This window comes from Bubalus bubalis, chromosome X, assembly GCF_019923935.1.
Source record: "Bubalus bubalis isolate 160015118507 breed Murrah chromosome X, NDDB_SH_1, whole genome shotgun sequence".
NCBI lineage: Eukaryota > Metazoa > Chordata > Mammalia > Artiodactyla > Bovidae > Bubalus > Bubalus bubalis.
In genome coordinates, this window is record NC_059181.1 from 105,236,530 (window position 1) to 105,249,238 (window position 12,709).

The window sequence follows — 12,709 nt, forward strand, 5'->3', positions numbered from 1 at the left end:
GGCCTGCGTTGACTAGCTCTGTCCTTGGTGTCCCCACCCCAGCTGAGAGCCACAGAGCTGAACTGGGTGAGCTCTGGGCTGCGGGGCTAACAGCAGCCTCTCTGAAGGTTTTGTGGCCCTAAGTTTCCTCTCAACGATTATCAGGTATCAGGCAAGTTCCTTTGTCTCAATGGGACTCAGTTTCCCACTGTGTAAATCAAGCAGGTTAGACCAAAACATTTCAGAGTGTGAGAGCTATTTTAACTCCCTCAACCCATGTGTGTTATCTGTCACACTGCCCTGGGGACTTAGGGGATCACTGAGGGGTTGTCTGTGTGTGTTGTCATTTGAACAGAGGTAAGGAATGGTATTGGGACATATGTGACACTTTTGGGGAATATGTGACATGGCCAGCTCTGCTTTGTAAGGACAGTTCAGTCACACAATATGAATTAAAATCTGGTTCAGAGTGGTTTTCTTTTATTTGCTTTGGCTTCCTATTACTGAGGCTTTGTAAAAGATAATAGGGATTAAAGAGATACGATCTTCTGTCTTTTTTATTTTAGGTTCAAAGAGGTCAATAATGAGAGATGAAGATTTTCTAGAACCCCAGGCCTCCAGGAACTTTTTAGTCCAGAGCGCATCTTAATTAAAATGATAAATACTTCCTTGGCCTGTCAAGCCAGAGAAAGGAGGGGGCAAGCTAGGTCCTCGGAGGGGCTCGGTCCATCTCTATCTCTTCTTTTGTAGCTGGGATGGCGAGTCTGGTGTCCCCCAAAGACATGGTCACGTCCTAAGTCCCAGAACCTGTGGAGATGGGACCTTATTTGCAAATAGAGCCTTTGCAGTGTCATCAAGGTAAGATGCGATCTTACAGGAGTAGGGTGGCCCTCGTGCAATATGCCTGGTGTCCTTTATAAGAAGAGAGACAGACAGACACATACCAGGTGGAGACACAAGCTCATAGGAACAAGGCCCCATGATGATGCAGGCAGAAACTAGACTTATTTGTCTATAAGCCAAGGACTGCCAGTGATGTCAGAAATGGGAAAACTAGAATCTGCCTTCTGGCCTCCAGAACAAGGAGAGAAGAAAGGCCTGCTGCTTAGGTCCCCTGAGTTTATGGCACCCACCCATGTTCCCAGGCTGCCTGCTGATAAGAATGGCTCCCAGCTTTGTGAAGGGATGGGCGTTGTAGTATTTTCCCTGCCTCAAGGCATTGGTGAATGACCAGTTTTTTTTTTTCCCTCTTGGCAACCTGAGTCCTATTTGCTCATGGAAGTCCACGGAAAACAGAAATCAGATATAGATGAGTAATATCTCCCCAGAAGGCACAGCTATCTTGATATGGTGTTTGGCCCAACCTCCACTGACTTTGCCTTCTTATTTGAGAGGACCTCGTGTATCAATGAAGCCAGAACTTCTTGCTAATCGTTTCTCTGCTGTTTGCTGCCACTTGCCTTTGGTCTTTTCTGAAAGTATGGCCTCAGGTGGTTGGGAGGGAGCTTAGGAGCCATTTTACTTGTTTCTTGGCAGTTTCCCTGGAAAATGCTCCCTCTGGCCCTGCCATGTCTACCAGGGTGATGTGCACAGTGGAGGAATAGAAATATGAGGAAATAGGATGCAGGGACTTTGGGCCCTGTTTCCACAGGAGTCATTTGCAAATCATGAGCCAGGGTTACCCTCGTGGCTCTGCTGGTGGGGCAGAGAGGCTGGGCCATGCAGCTTGGCTGTCCCCAGGACAGATTGTTTGCACAGATGGCCCCAGCACAGATGTTCAAAGACACCTGATGTGTGAAGGCATGAATGGTGCAGTGACCCTCGGAGCCAGTGAATGAGGGCAATAATGGCCTTTCTTTCCATGGCTTTGGTTTAAAGAGGAAATCTGTGATGGCAACACTTGTACACTGCTGGGGGGAATGGAAAAGGGTGCCATGGAAAATGGTCTGGCTGTTCCTCCAAAAAGTAAATAGAAGATTACCATAGGTGGAGAACAGTGTGGAGATTCCTTAAAAAACTGGAAATAGAACTGCCATATGACCCAGCAATCCCACTGCTGGGCATACACACCGAGGAAACCAGAATTGAAGGAGACATGTGTACCCCAATGCTCATTGTAGCATTGTTTACAACAGCTAGGACATGGAAGCAACCTAGATGTCCATCGGCAGATGCATGGATAAGAAAGTTGTGGTACATATACACAATGGAGTATTACTCAGCCATTAAAAAGAATGCATTTGAATCAGTTCTAATGAGGTGGATGAAACGGGAGCCTATTATACAGAGTGAATGAAGTAAGTCAGAAAAAAAAACACCAATACAGTATTTTAACACATATATATGGAATTTAGAAAGATGGTAATGATGACCCTATATGTGAGACAGCAAAAGAGACACAGATGTAAAGAACAGACTTTTGGACTCTGTGGGAGAAGGTGAGGATGGGATGATTTCAGAGAATAGCATTGAAACATATATATTACCATATGTGAAATAGATCACCAGTCCAGGCTTGATGCATGAGACAGGGTGCTCAGGGCTGGTGCACTGGGATGACCCTGAGAGATGGGATGGGGAGGGAGGTGAGAGGGGGGTTTAGGATGGGGGATACATGTACACTCATGGCTGATTCATGTCAATGTATGGCAAAACCCACTACAGTATTGTAAAGTAATTAGCCTCCAATTAAAATAAATAAATTAATTAAAAAAAAGATTACCATAGGATCCAGCAATTCCACTTCTGGGTATCTACTGAAAAGCAGTGAAGACAGAGGCCCAAACACATATGCGTACACCTGTGTTCACAGGTGCACAGTTCATAGAAGTCAAAAGGTAGAAGGAACTCGCATCCATCGATGCATGCCTGGATGAAGAGAACATGGCCCAGCCCCACAGTGGAGTGTTTCAGCCTTAAAAAGACAGCCACTACAACATGGCTGGACTGACAAGACATGATGGTCAGTGAGAGAAGCCAGACACAAGGACAGAACCCATATGACTCCACTGGTATGAGGTGTCTAGAGTCGTCAGACCCTAGACAGAGAGTAAGATGGGGGGCACGGGCTGGCGGAGGAGATGTTGGTGTCTAATGGGGCAGAGTTTCCATTGGGGAAGTTGGGCAGTTCTGGGGATGGCCACACACCACGTGAACATACTTAATGCTGCCAACCTGGACACTTAAAAATGGTCAAGATGCTAAATGTGATGTTATCTGTACTTTGCAGCAGTGAAAATAAAAAGACACCATCTGCATGTGTGCCAGGGTTCTGTCATTCAGGTGGTGTTCCCCACCCCACCCACCTCTGAAGATGCTAGTCTGGACATTCAGGTGAGGCCCTTCCAGGTCAAGACCATTCAAGTCTGACCACACAGAGCAGGTGAGCCGAGCACTCTCCTCCTTCCATTAAGATCAGCAAGGTGGCTGCACCCCCGGGAACCCCGCTGTTCCTGGGGCTCACCCCAGCTTGATGAAGGGGAGAACACCACCTCTCTAGCTTCAGAGGAGAATTCACCAAATAATAAATCACACACATTACCCAGAATGAGATTGTAGGAGCGTTGCATTTTTTTTTTAATATACAGAAATTTTGGTCTAGTCTTAAAATTAGGAAATTCAACTACAGACTTTAAATTGTGATGCATCTGTGGTCTTCTTCATTAAGTTATTTTTGTTCATCTTTTTTAACAGGCAGATAAAAATGTAAAACGGATTTAATAACTGAACACAGTTGACCAAGCCATTCCGTATAAGATAATGCTTTAGAGAGAGGGGCTTCCCAGTGAGACAGGGCCCCCTGGTCTGAAGACGCACAGAAACGAGAGCAGCGGTCTGCACCCCACACCCCGTGGAAAGGCACCCGGGGACTAAACGGTCGCCAAGCACAGGAGGCGACTGGATAGCAGCAGTGAGGCTTGCGCTATGTGTCAACCATGTGTCCTACCAGTGTGTCTACAACAGAGGATGAAAAGAAGCCCGTGAGCATAGTGTTCCGTGTGCATCTTCTTCCATTTCAACATTTCCAATTTGAATTCTTATTTAAGAACACACAGACCTGCGACAAATTGAGTTGCCCTGTTTGTTGTTGTTTAAACAAGGACATTGGAGAACAATTTACAAATGGGTAACATTCTCAATGTGCCCTTTGGAAAAAAGGGATGGCTTTAAGTTATCTGTAGCTGGCATTGTAAGTGGGATTTGCCTTTCTAACCGAAATTCCTTGGCCCGAGATATGACTACTCCTGCTCAGGGGTGACATGGTGTTATGTTAACAGTGGGGACTTCAGCGCACTTGGGACACCACCCATCCAGATGTGCACAGACATAGGTTGAGGTCAGACCAGCCCTGGCGAGGGGCTGTGGGATGGGCCCAGGATGGGCGAACCAGCCTTGCAAGCGGTCTAGCTAATGCCTCTCCACCCCTCAGCTCCCAGCTGTCCCCCAGCGGCTCAGCTCCCAGGCCCCAGCCACAGGCTGTGGTTGGACCCCAGCCTCTTCTGTGCAAAATGGGAGACAGAAAAAGAATTCTAAAGGTAAAAGAACCACTGCTTTTTTCTGCATTTCCCTCCTGGGATATCATAAATTCGAGGAAAATGGAGGGCACGCTGGGTGCCCACACTGCCAGGAGAGGCCCCCAAGGGAACTGTCTGGGGAACCCAGGCCCAGCCCTCCACTTGAGCTCAGCCAACCACATGGCAGAGCTGACCTCCTCAGCTTCCCACCTTCTCAATTACAGCCACAGAGACGAGGTACCATCGCCCCCAGGGGCTTGGCATCCTCAAGGTCACTGTAGGTGGCTGCAGACCCAAATCCATGCCCTCATGCATCACAGTTATCTTTGAGCGAGAAGACCAGGGTCAGGAGAGTGCTTTGGCGAGGGGTGACTGAGAATTGATCCAAGTCTCTTTAGGGGCAGCTCAGAGACTTCTTGGCATTCTCCAAACCAGAGTGGGAGTCCAGCTGGAGGTGCCGATGGGGGCTGAGGTCTGCGCTGTAGCCAAGTCAGCTCCTCCTGGGTTTGGTCCCTCTCTGCTTTCTTTCTGACTCTGCATTCTGCCCCACCGGCACCTGCAGACCTGGCTCTCCTGGATTGTTCCCATGAGGTCAGGCATGTCCAGGGCCGGGCTTCGTGCTCTTGAAGTTGGAGATGCAGACAAAGAAAACCCACCCACTGGCCAGAATTCAGGACTTAGAGAATTGGAGTTGGAGCCAAAGGAAACCAAAAGCAAAACTCCCCCTTCTACCTACTGGAGGGGATCATTCTCAATAATACTTTGGTATTTTCCTTTGAAAGAACAATTTTGACTTTTTTTTCTCTATAGGCAGGGGTCTCAAAGTGCAAATGTTCCCAGTGTTCTGATTTGCACCTGCCTTCCTTGACCTTCCTGCTCCCAGGAACTGTGCTGGGATGATGGGGGATGGAGGGGACTTTTGGGGGAGGAGCAGTGAAGTGGGCCCCAAGCAACCAAAAGGATATTCTTGCAGTCTAGTTCCCTGAAAAAAAAACAAAAAACAAAAAAACGACCCTGGCACAATAAATAATGAAATTTCAAAATGAAAATACTGGATAAGAGGAATGGAAATATCATGCCAATAAGTAGTTCCTTATTTTTGAGATATGCATCTGGTCCTCTGTGTGCACGCACATGTATATACGTGCACACGGGGCTATGCACACACGCACACACAGACCAACTGCACCCATCCTGGGGAGGGGGTGCTGGGCTGGTGGGCCACCTGGGTGAGAGCATCCTTCCTGCAGAGTGGCGCTCCCCTGTTGAAAGTGTTGATCCAATTGCTCTGCAGTGAGTGCCCCCCCCCAAAAATGACAAGGAGACCTCTGTCCCACCGCACGCCCCGAACAGTGAACATCTGGTGGAATGACAGTGTTCATTTAAAAAAGCTTCCATAGAAAAAGGGGGGGGGGTGACACACAACTCTTCTCACTCTCTGATCTCTCCTTCATCCTCCTCCCCCTCCTAGAATGGATTGGCTTCGGGCAAGGGTGGTCGGGCATCTTCAACAGTCCTCACTGCCCATGACCCTGCCCGTCCAAGTGCGCGTGTGTGCATGGTGCATGTGCCCAGAGCAGTCCTGCTTAGAGGGACGTCTCCACGCTGTGGAGCGGGCTCCCGGGTCTGGAAGAAAACAGTGACGAGGTAGCTGACTTGGTGCCGTGCGTGGTCAGGTAGACGCCGCTGTCTATGGCATTGTTATTCTGGTTGGGGGAGGGCGGAGGTGGGGCTCGCAGGCGTTCCTCGTTCTCATCCACGTCCGTGTCGTCAATCAGCGGGATGTTGTGGGTGTAGTCATTGATCAGAAACTCGGGCGTCGCCATGAAGTTATGGATGGAGGTCTTGGATTCTGGTTTCTCCAGGCCTTCGTAGAGGGAGCTACGGAACGCTTTCACCACCCGAATCTGGAGGGGGATGGGGGAGGGAAGGGAGGAGAGGGGGAGGAAGGAAGAAGGAAGGAGACCATGAGCGGCTGGCTGGCGCTGCCAGTCGTGCCCACATCCATGGCAGGGGTCACTGCATGACAAACATTGGTCTTTTGAAAGAGAACGGTCGGAGCCCTCTGCCTGGGTGCGGTTACCTCCCATCATCTGACATGCATGCAGGACAAATGGTAGATATTCTGGAACTCAAGAGCAACAGATGCAGTGGACTGCTGGCTACAACGGGGCGGGGGGGGGGTGGGGGTTGGCAGGGGGATTCCAACATGGGAGCCGAGAAAGTTGACTGGGAAAAGGGAATGTGATGGGCCCTGGGCTCTCTATTTTCTCTTTCCGAATAATCTGGAACTTTCTGGCATGAGAAAAGTCCCCAGCCTCTGGGCACACGGCAGGACTTTCTTGAGTGGGTCCCCCTCTGGCTTCTCTAGGTCCTCTCTTCTGTCCCTCAGCTACCCTGCCTCAGCAACTGCCCCTCTTTCTGGAAACTTCCATGACACTGCCCCTTTCTGGCCCTCCTACCTCAAGAGTTTCTCTGTCTCCCTCTCCTCCACTCTTCCTTACTCTGTCCCAGGGTGCCTAGAGCACTGGCCTGTCCCTGTCCCTCCTCTTCCCTGTCCACACTGCCAGGCCAACCTCTTGGCCCTGGCCACAGCCCAGGGCTCATCTGGCTGAAACCAGGGACTACGGCTCAGGCCCCTGCCAGTCCCCCATCTGGAGGCACCCAAGATAGAAAATGACTCCACTTTTGATTTCTACCCACCAAGCCTGTCCTTCTCAGATGCCCAGCATTTGACCAGGTCATCACTTCCTTTCACAGACCCTTTGGAGTGTGCACCTAACCTGCCCCTCTAGCCTTACTCACCCTCCCCCTTTTCAGTCTCCAGGACACACAACTTCTTTCAGTCCCTGGAATCTGCCATATTTGCCCCATTCTCAGGTTCTCTGGCCACCCCACTGGCATCTGCAGGCCTCAGATCAGCACAAAGGTCCCCAGGAAAGAGCTTCCCACAATGCCTTGCTCCCCTGCTACCACAGCTCCAGCTGCACTCAGGCAGCCCTGAGCCCCACACCTCCTGCAGGCTTAGCCCTTCAGCTTCTTCTGACGGCCCTGCCTTCACTTCCATGCATGCTCAAGTCTCATCGGGTCTACAAGCTGCAGAGCTGCTGCCTCTCTCTGCTCCTTCCTTAGGCCCCCAGCCTGGCCGCTCTCATGCTTCTAGAAGGCAGAATGGATGGGAAACCCTAAGCTGGCCCCCATGTTAACCAGCTGGCCATGTGCTGAGATTCAGAGGCCAGACCCTCCCATGTGAGTGAATGGACACATGTCAGTTCTAAAGCTACTTCCAAGTCCAAGGTGCTAGGGTTGGATTTTCTTGGTTTAGAGAAGGTATTGGCAACTGTGGCTCAAGAGCTAACTCTGGCCCTCAACATGGTTTTGTTAACGAAGTCTTAGTGGGGCCACGGCCACACCCATCCCTATGAGCATTTTGTCTGGCTGTGTTGGAGGGCGGAGCCGTGTAGTTTCCATAGTGACTTGGACCACAACCTAAAAGTACTTGCTCCCTGGCCCGTCATAGGACAACTTCACTGCCTCTTGGTTTTGACCATGAATCCTACTGTTAACAATGAGTCCTTTGCTACCCTCTAGTGTCTGGACCGGAGAAGGCAATGGCACCCCACTCCAGTACTTTTGCCTAGAAAATCCCATGGATGGAGGAGCCTGGTAGGCTGCAGTCCATGAGGTCGCTAGAGTCGGACACGACTGAGCGACTTCACTTTCACTTTTCACTTTCATGCATTGGAGAAGGAAATGGCAACCCACTCCAGTGTTCTTGCCTGGAGAATCCCAGGGACGGGGAAGCCTGGTGGGCTGCCATCTATGGGGTCGCACAGAGTCGGACACGACTGAAGCGACTTAGCAGCAGCAGCAGCAGTGTCTGGACACCAGGGTTGGCATTGCTCAACCAGGCTCAGTGCTCTGTGATCAGTTTAAACCAGGAGAACCTCACAGTCAAGTGCCAAAAAATGAGCCACACTGCACCATCAAATTGGAATTTTCTAATTGCATATCTTAAATCCTGTGAGGATTTGCTTGGAATTTGATGAAGACCCATCTTCTGGCTGCTAGATGGCCATCATTTGTTGTCAGCCCCTTCATTCCCCAGACTGGTTTCTGAGATGGGGCTGACACCAAAATTGAGTGTCATTTTGACCTTTTTAATGAAAAGGAACAGTTCACTTTTTGTAGCCATGGCAGATATGGCCTCATTATTTGGGGCTTTTCTGGTGCCAGGACTGTGGGGGAACCATGGGCAGCTTCTTGGCTGCATGGTCATGCTGGAGGACTTGGTTTGGCTCTCAGCCACACCCCCCAAGCCACAGAAGTGGGAGCCAGTGGCATCCTGCCACCCTCAACCCTGGTGGCCCTCGTGGTAAGTTTACTAGCAGTCATCTGGTGCCCTGGCCACCTCCTTTGCCCTCCCTTGGGCCTGGGTCATGTGATCAGGCCAGGCCTCTGCTCACTTTCACCCTCAGCTCTCCCAGTCCACCCTCGCCATGGCCGTCCTCTGGGCTGTACTCAAAGACTCACTTGAATGCCTGTCACTAGCCTTCTTTGCTGCCTGGTGCCAAAGCTTGGCATAGAGCAGCTGCTCAGTCATCAACATGAGATGCCAGGGCTGCCCGCTCAAACATGCACCTCTGGCTCAAGTCAACCTGAGTGTGTTTACAGCTGACCGTGAGTCAGCTTCCCTCCAGCTTCCGTTTCCCTGTATCCCAATCTTGGGCTCTTAACAAATGGCTCAAGATGGGTCTTACGATGTGTTTTCAGGCCACCTCCCACCAAAGGGCACAGCCAACCTCTGGGATATGGGTTTGGTGGGAACTGGGAAGACAGAACCACCCTGGAGGCCTGGGCTCACACCTGGGGGCCTGAGGATGTCCCCATGGTGAAGTTGGTGCCTCCCTGTGAAAGCCCGGTCACAGCCAAGTGGGTCCAGCACCCTGCCCTAGCTCCTCTCCTGGCCTGGGACTGTCCCAGAGGCCAGGGCAAGGCCCTCAGGTCACCTCTCCATCTCTAGAACCCCAAAGGGATGTCACTGCGCTCAAGGCTGCCAGTGTTGCCCACAGCTTACAGCCCAAGTCGATGCCATCAACATCCCCCGTACCACGACCACCTGCAGCCAGGACCCACCCTTCCTGGTACCTGCTGCCCCTGCAGCTCCTGTGGATGGCTAATAAGCCTCTCGAACTGAAGGAGGTCCTGGAGGGACCCCCAGCCTTGCCTCTGCCGACCCTGCCCCTTGCCTTGTCTTCCCATCCAGGGGGCAGGGCTCTGGCTGAACCTTGGAGGCACCCAGCACTGCAACCCCAGGGCCAAACATCAGCATGTCTTGCGGCCCCTAGTTCTCAAACCTCTCCCCATTGGAGCCCTTCCCACCTCCATGGCTGCAGCTGTGTTTCCTGGGGACCACAATCCCCAAGCACAAAGATGCTGGGGGCCGGGCCCCTGGATCTTCCCTGGGGGTCTTCCCTGTCCCCATCCCTTTTGTCTGACACTGAGTCGGGCCCTGCCCTTGTGTCTAGCAGGTGAGGACTCCAAACATCCCAGCAGCTGCTGAGGCAGCTCTGGGTCCTACCGTGGTGGCACTCACACCAGTCTGTGCAGTGTGGGACACACACCCCCCCCCAAGTCCAGGTGACTGTAAGATAATTTAAAGGTGTAATAAAGACATGAAAAGCACCAGCCAGCGAAGAGGACTTCTAGGTTAGGGCAGGTCTGGCTGGGGCTGGACACCGTCCTGTAGTTTCTTGCCCCATCTCTCCTGAGACCCGTCGCAACCCCCACCTCCTGGCATCTGAGAACTGCCATTTTTTATCCTTCACTGCTTGAGCGTGCCGCCCGGCCATCTCCCTGTCCCTCATCTAGGTTACTCTTTGCCCCTCTCTTGGTGCTGCGGTCCTTCCAGCTGTGGCTATGGAGGACCCCAGCTTCATTTGGCTCTGTTCTCTTCCGCCCCTTGCTCTCCACGCCAACCCCTGTTTCCAGGCTGGACACCGGGTCATCTGGGCCTTTTCTCCACCCACATCCATGCATCTCCCGGGTGCTTCTAGCCATCTGTCTGGTAAGGAGACCCCATCTCTATGTCCATACTCAGGGCTCTGCCTGCTTCCTCAATTTTACCTCCCACTCCCACGTCTCCTCCCTTGTTGCCGCTCTTGACCTCCGCTCTCTCTTGGCATGGAAGCCTGAGCCATGTTTTCAAACAAACACAAGTCAGACCGAGTCACACCTTCCAGTGCTCCAAACCCTTCAGTAGCCCTGTGTCCCTCAAAGGAAAAGTACTGCCAAGGCCTGCCTTGGGCCATTGTCTTCTTCTTCCTCCTTTACTTTCTGCAGCCCCCTGGCTCTTCCTCAAGCGGGACACTCCTGCCTCAGGGCCTTTGCACTGGCTGTTCCCTGTGTCAGGAAGGCTCTTCCCCAGGGAGCCTCATGGCTCCATTTCACCTCTTTCCATGTGTAGCTGCAATCCACCTATCTCCCTCAGCAGCCCAGTACCTCTTCTGCCTCCTTTTCTCCCCAGCACAGTTCACCTTCAAACACCTCACACATCCTATTTATTCTCTGTTTTCTGTCACTGGAACATAAGACCCCTGAGAGCAGGGGGCCCACATGGACTGGCACATGTCTCCCATCATAGCTCCCCCAACCAGCACTCTCTACCCGCGTTGCTCAGAACAGTTAGCCTGAGTGTCCCACAGGGCCATCACACCTGCCCCCTTCCCCCGCCTAGACTTTTCTTGCACCAGATCATCTCGTCAGCCTTGTCTCCTCATTTGGAACTCAGCTCACAGTCCACCCTCTAAGAGGCTGTCTCAGACAACCTTTATTCCCAAACAGTGCCCCTAACGTTTCTCTTGTTCTTCCTTTTGTTCTGAGGCTGGTGAGCATCTGCACTGAGTGCAAGCTTACTTCTTTATTGTCTGCCGCCCAGGGCCTGCCTTCTTCTCACCCTGAGATCCTGACCCACAGGACCACTGGGGCCACACGGAGGAGGGGTGCTTGTGTCAGACTCTGCCATGGGGCCATGCTACTGATGAATAGTTGGGGCCTGAGGAGGCAGGGTTGTGAAGGTCACGGCTGAAATTGAATGGACTGTGCTTTGGTTTTGAATTTTAATCGCTGGAGTTTGCAATGGAGGTGCTGGTGGAGGCGGAGAAGGGCCATGAAAGCAGACAGGATGGTGAAGGACTGAGGGAACACCTACCCTATTAAAGGAGAAGAAAAGGAGAGAAGAGAAAACTAAAAGCAATAACAACAGTCACAATAGAAACTGGGCCTGACGCCTTCTGTCCTGTGGGATGAACAGGCCCTGGGGGGTTGACATCCTCTCTACTCTCTGCTCCTGTCTCAGCATGAGGCTCACAGAACTCAGAATTCTTCCGGCCAACTCCTGCCCTGTCTTGCTCTACTCCCTGAAAGCCTGTACATGATTGATGGACATGCCTGGCTCTGGACCAACTACTAATCCAGAACTTTCTGTAGGAGGAAGGAAGCTGGCAGCTTTCCTGGCACTGGGGCTTTGGACTTAGAGCAAATTCCGAGCACAGCAGCCGGGGAGAGCCATGAGGCCTCCAGGAATTTCAGGTTCTCAATTCCCAAACCCTCCCCATAGGCATGAAGGTGAATCATGACTTGAAAGCAACACAAAGACATGTAAGGTGATGGAACCACAGTTGAGGGGACAGCAAGGGGAAGGTTCCCTTTCCTCAACCATGGAATTAGGAGATGTGAAAATGCAAACTCCAGAGTTGGCCCTTTCACTGAGGTACCAAATCCCAAACAAAAGACATGGATTTGAGGGTGTTGGCCAACCGAAAATGCTGGTGGCTGATGAGGTTGTAAAGATTACCCCCCATTCTGTGGGCATGTGTGTGTGCCCAGGACTGGGACAGTCCAGCCTCAGTGGCTGGCATCAGCACAACATTGCACTCAGTTGACCCAGGCATGGAGAGTCCTGGGCTTTTTGGGAGCTTGGCCTTGCCTCTCAACCCAGCCATCTCCAGCTTCAGGATCTCAACTAAGTCTCTTGAGCCATCTCAGCCCCAGCTCCCAGGCCCTGGAGTTGGCCTGGAAGTGCCTACTGGGAAGGGCTCCAGAGCAGGGCTTCCAGGGTTGGCCTGAGGCTTTCAGCTGGTGTGTGCTTTTGGAATTGCCTGCAAGGTCCTTTCCACATGGTAGGGCCCCTACCTGCATGAAGGCTTGGGCAGGGT

The 12,709-nt window shown here is 51.9% G+C and overlaps 1 protein-coding gene across 6 annotated transcripts in view; it reads right to left on the bottom strand.

Moving 5' to 3' along the window:
• Positions 1–5,511: 5,511 nt before the first annotated feature.
• Positions 5,512–12,709, bottom strand: part of ATP2B3 (ATPase plasma membrane Ca2+ transporting 3) — a 59,852-nt gene continuing 52,654 nt past the window's right edge. For 4 of the 6 annotated variants that reach the window (XM_025276182.2, XM_025276180.2, XM_025276181.2 and 1 more), the window contains one exon: positions 5,512–6,400. In XM_025276182.2, the coding sequence (XP_025131967.1) occupies positions 6,080–6,400 (321 nt within the window). In that variant the 3' untranslated portion in view covers positions 5,512–6,079. The remainder of the gene's footprint in view (positions 6,401–12,709) is intronic. The other 2 variants (XM_025276185.3, XM_025276183.3) reach the window with 1 other exon arrangement.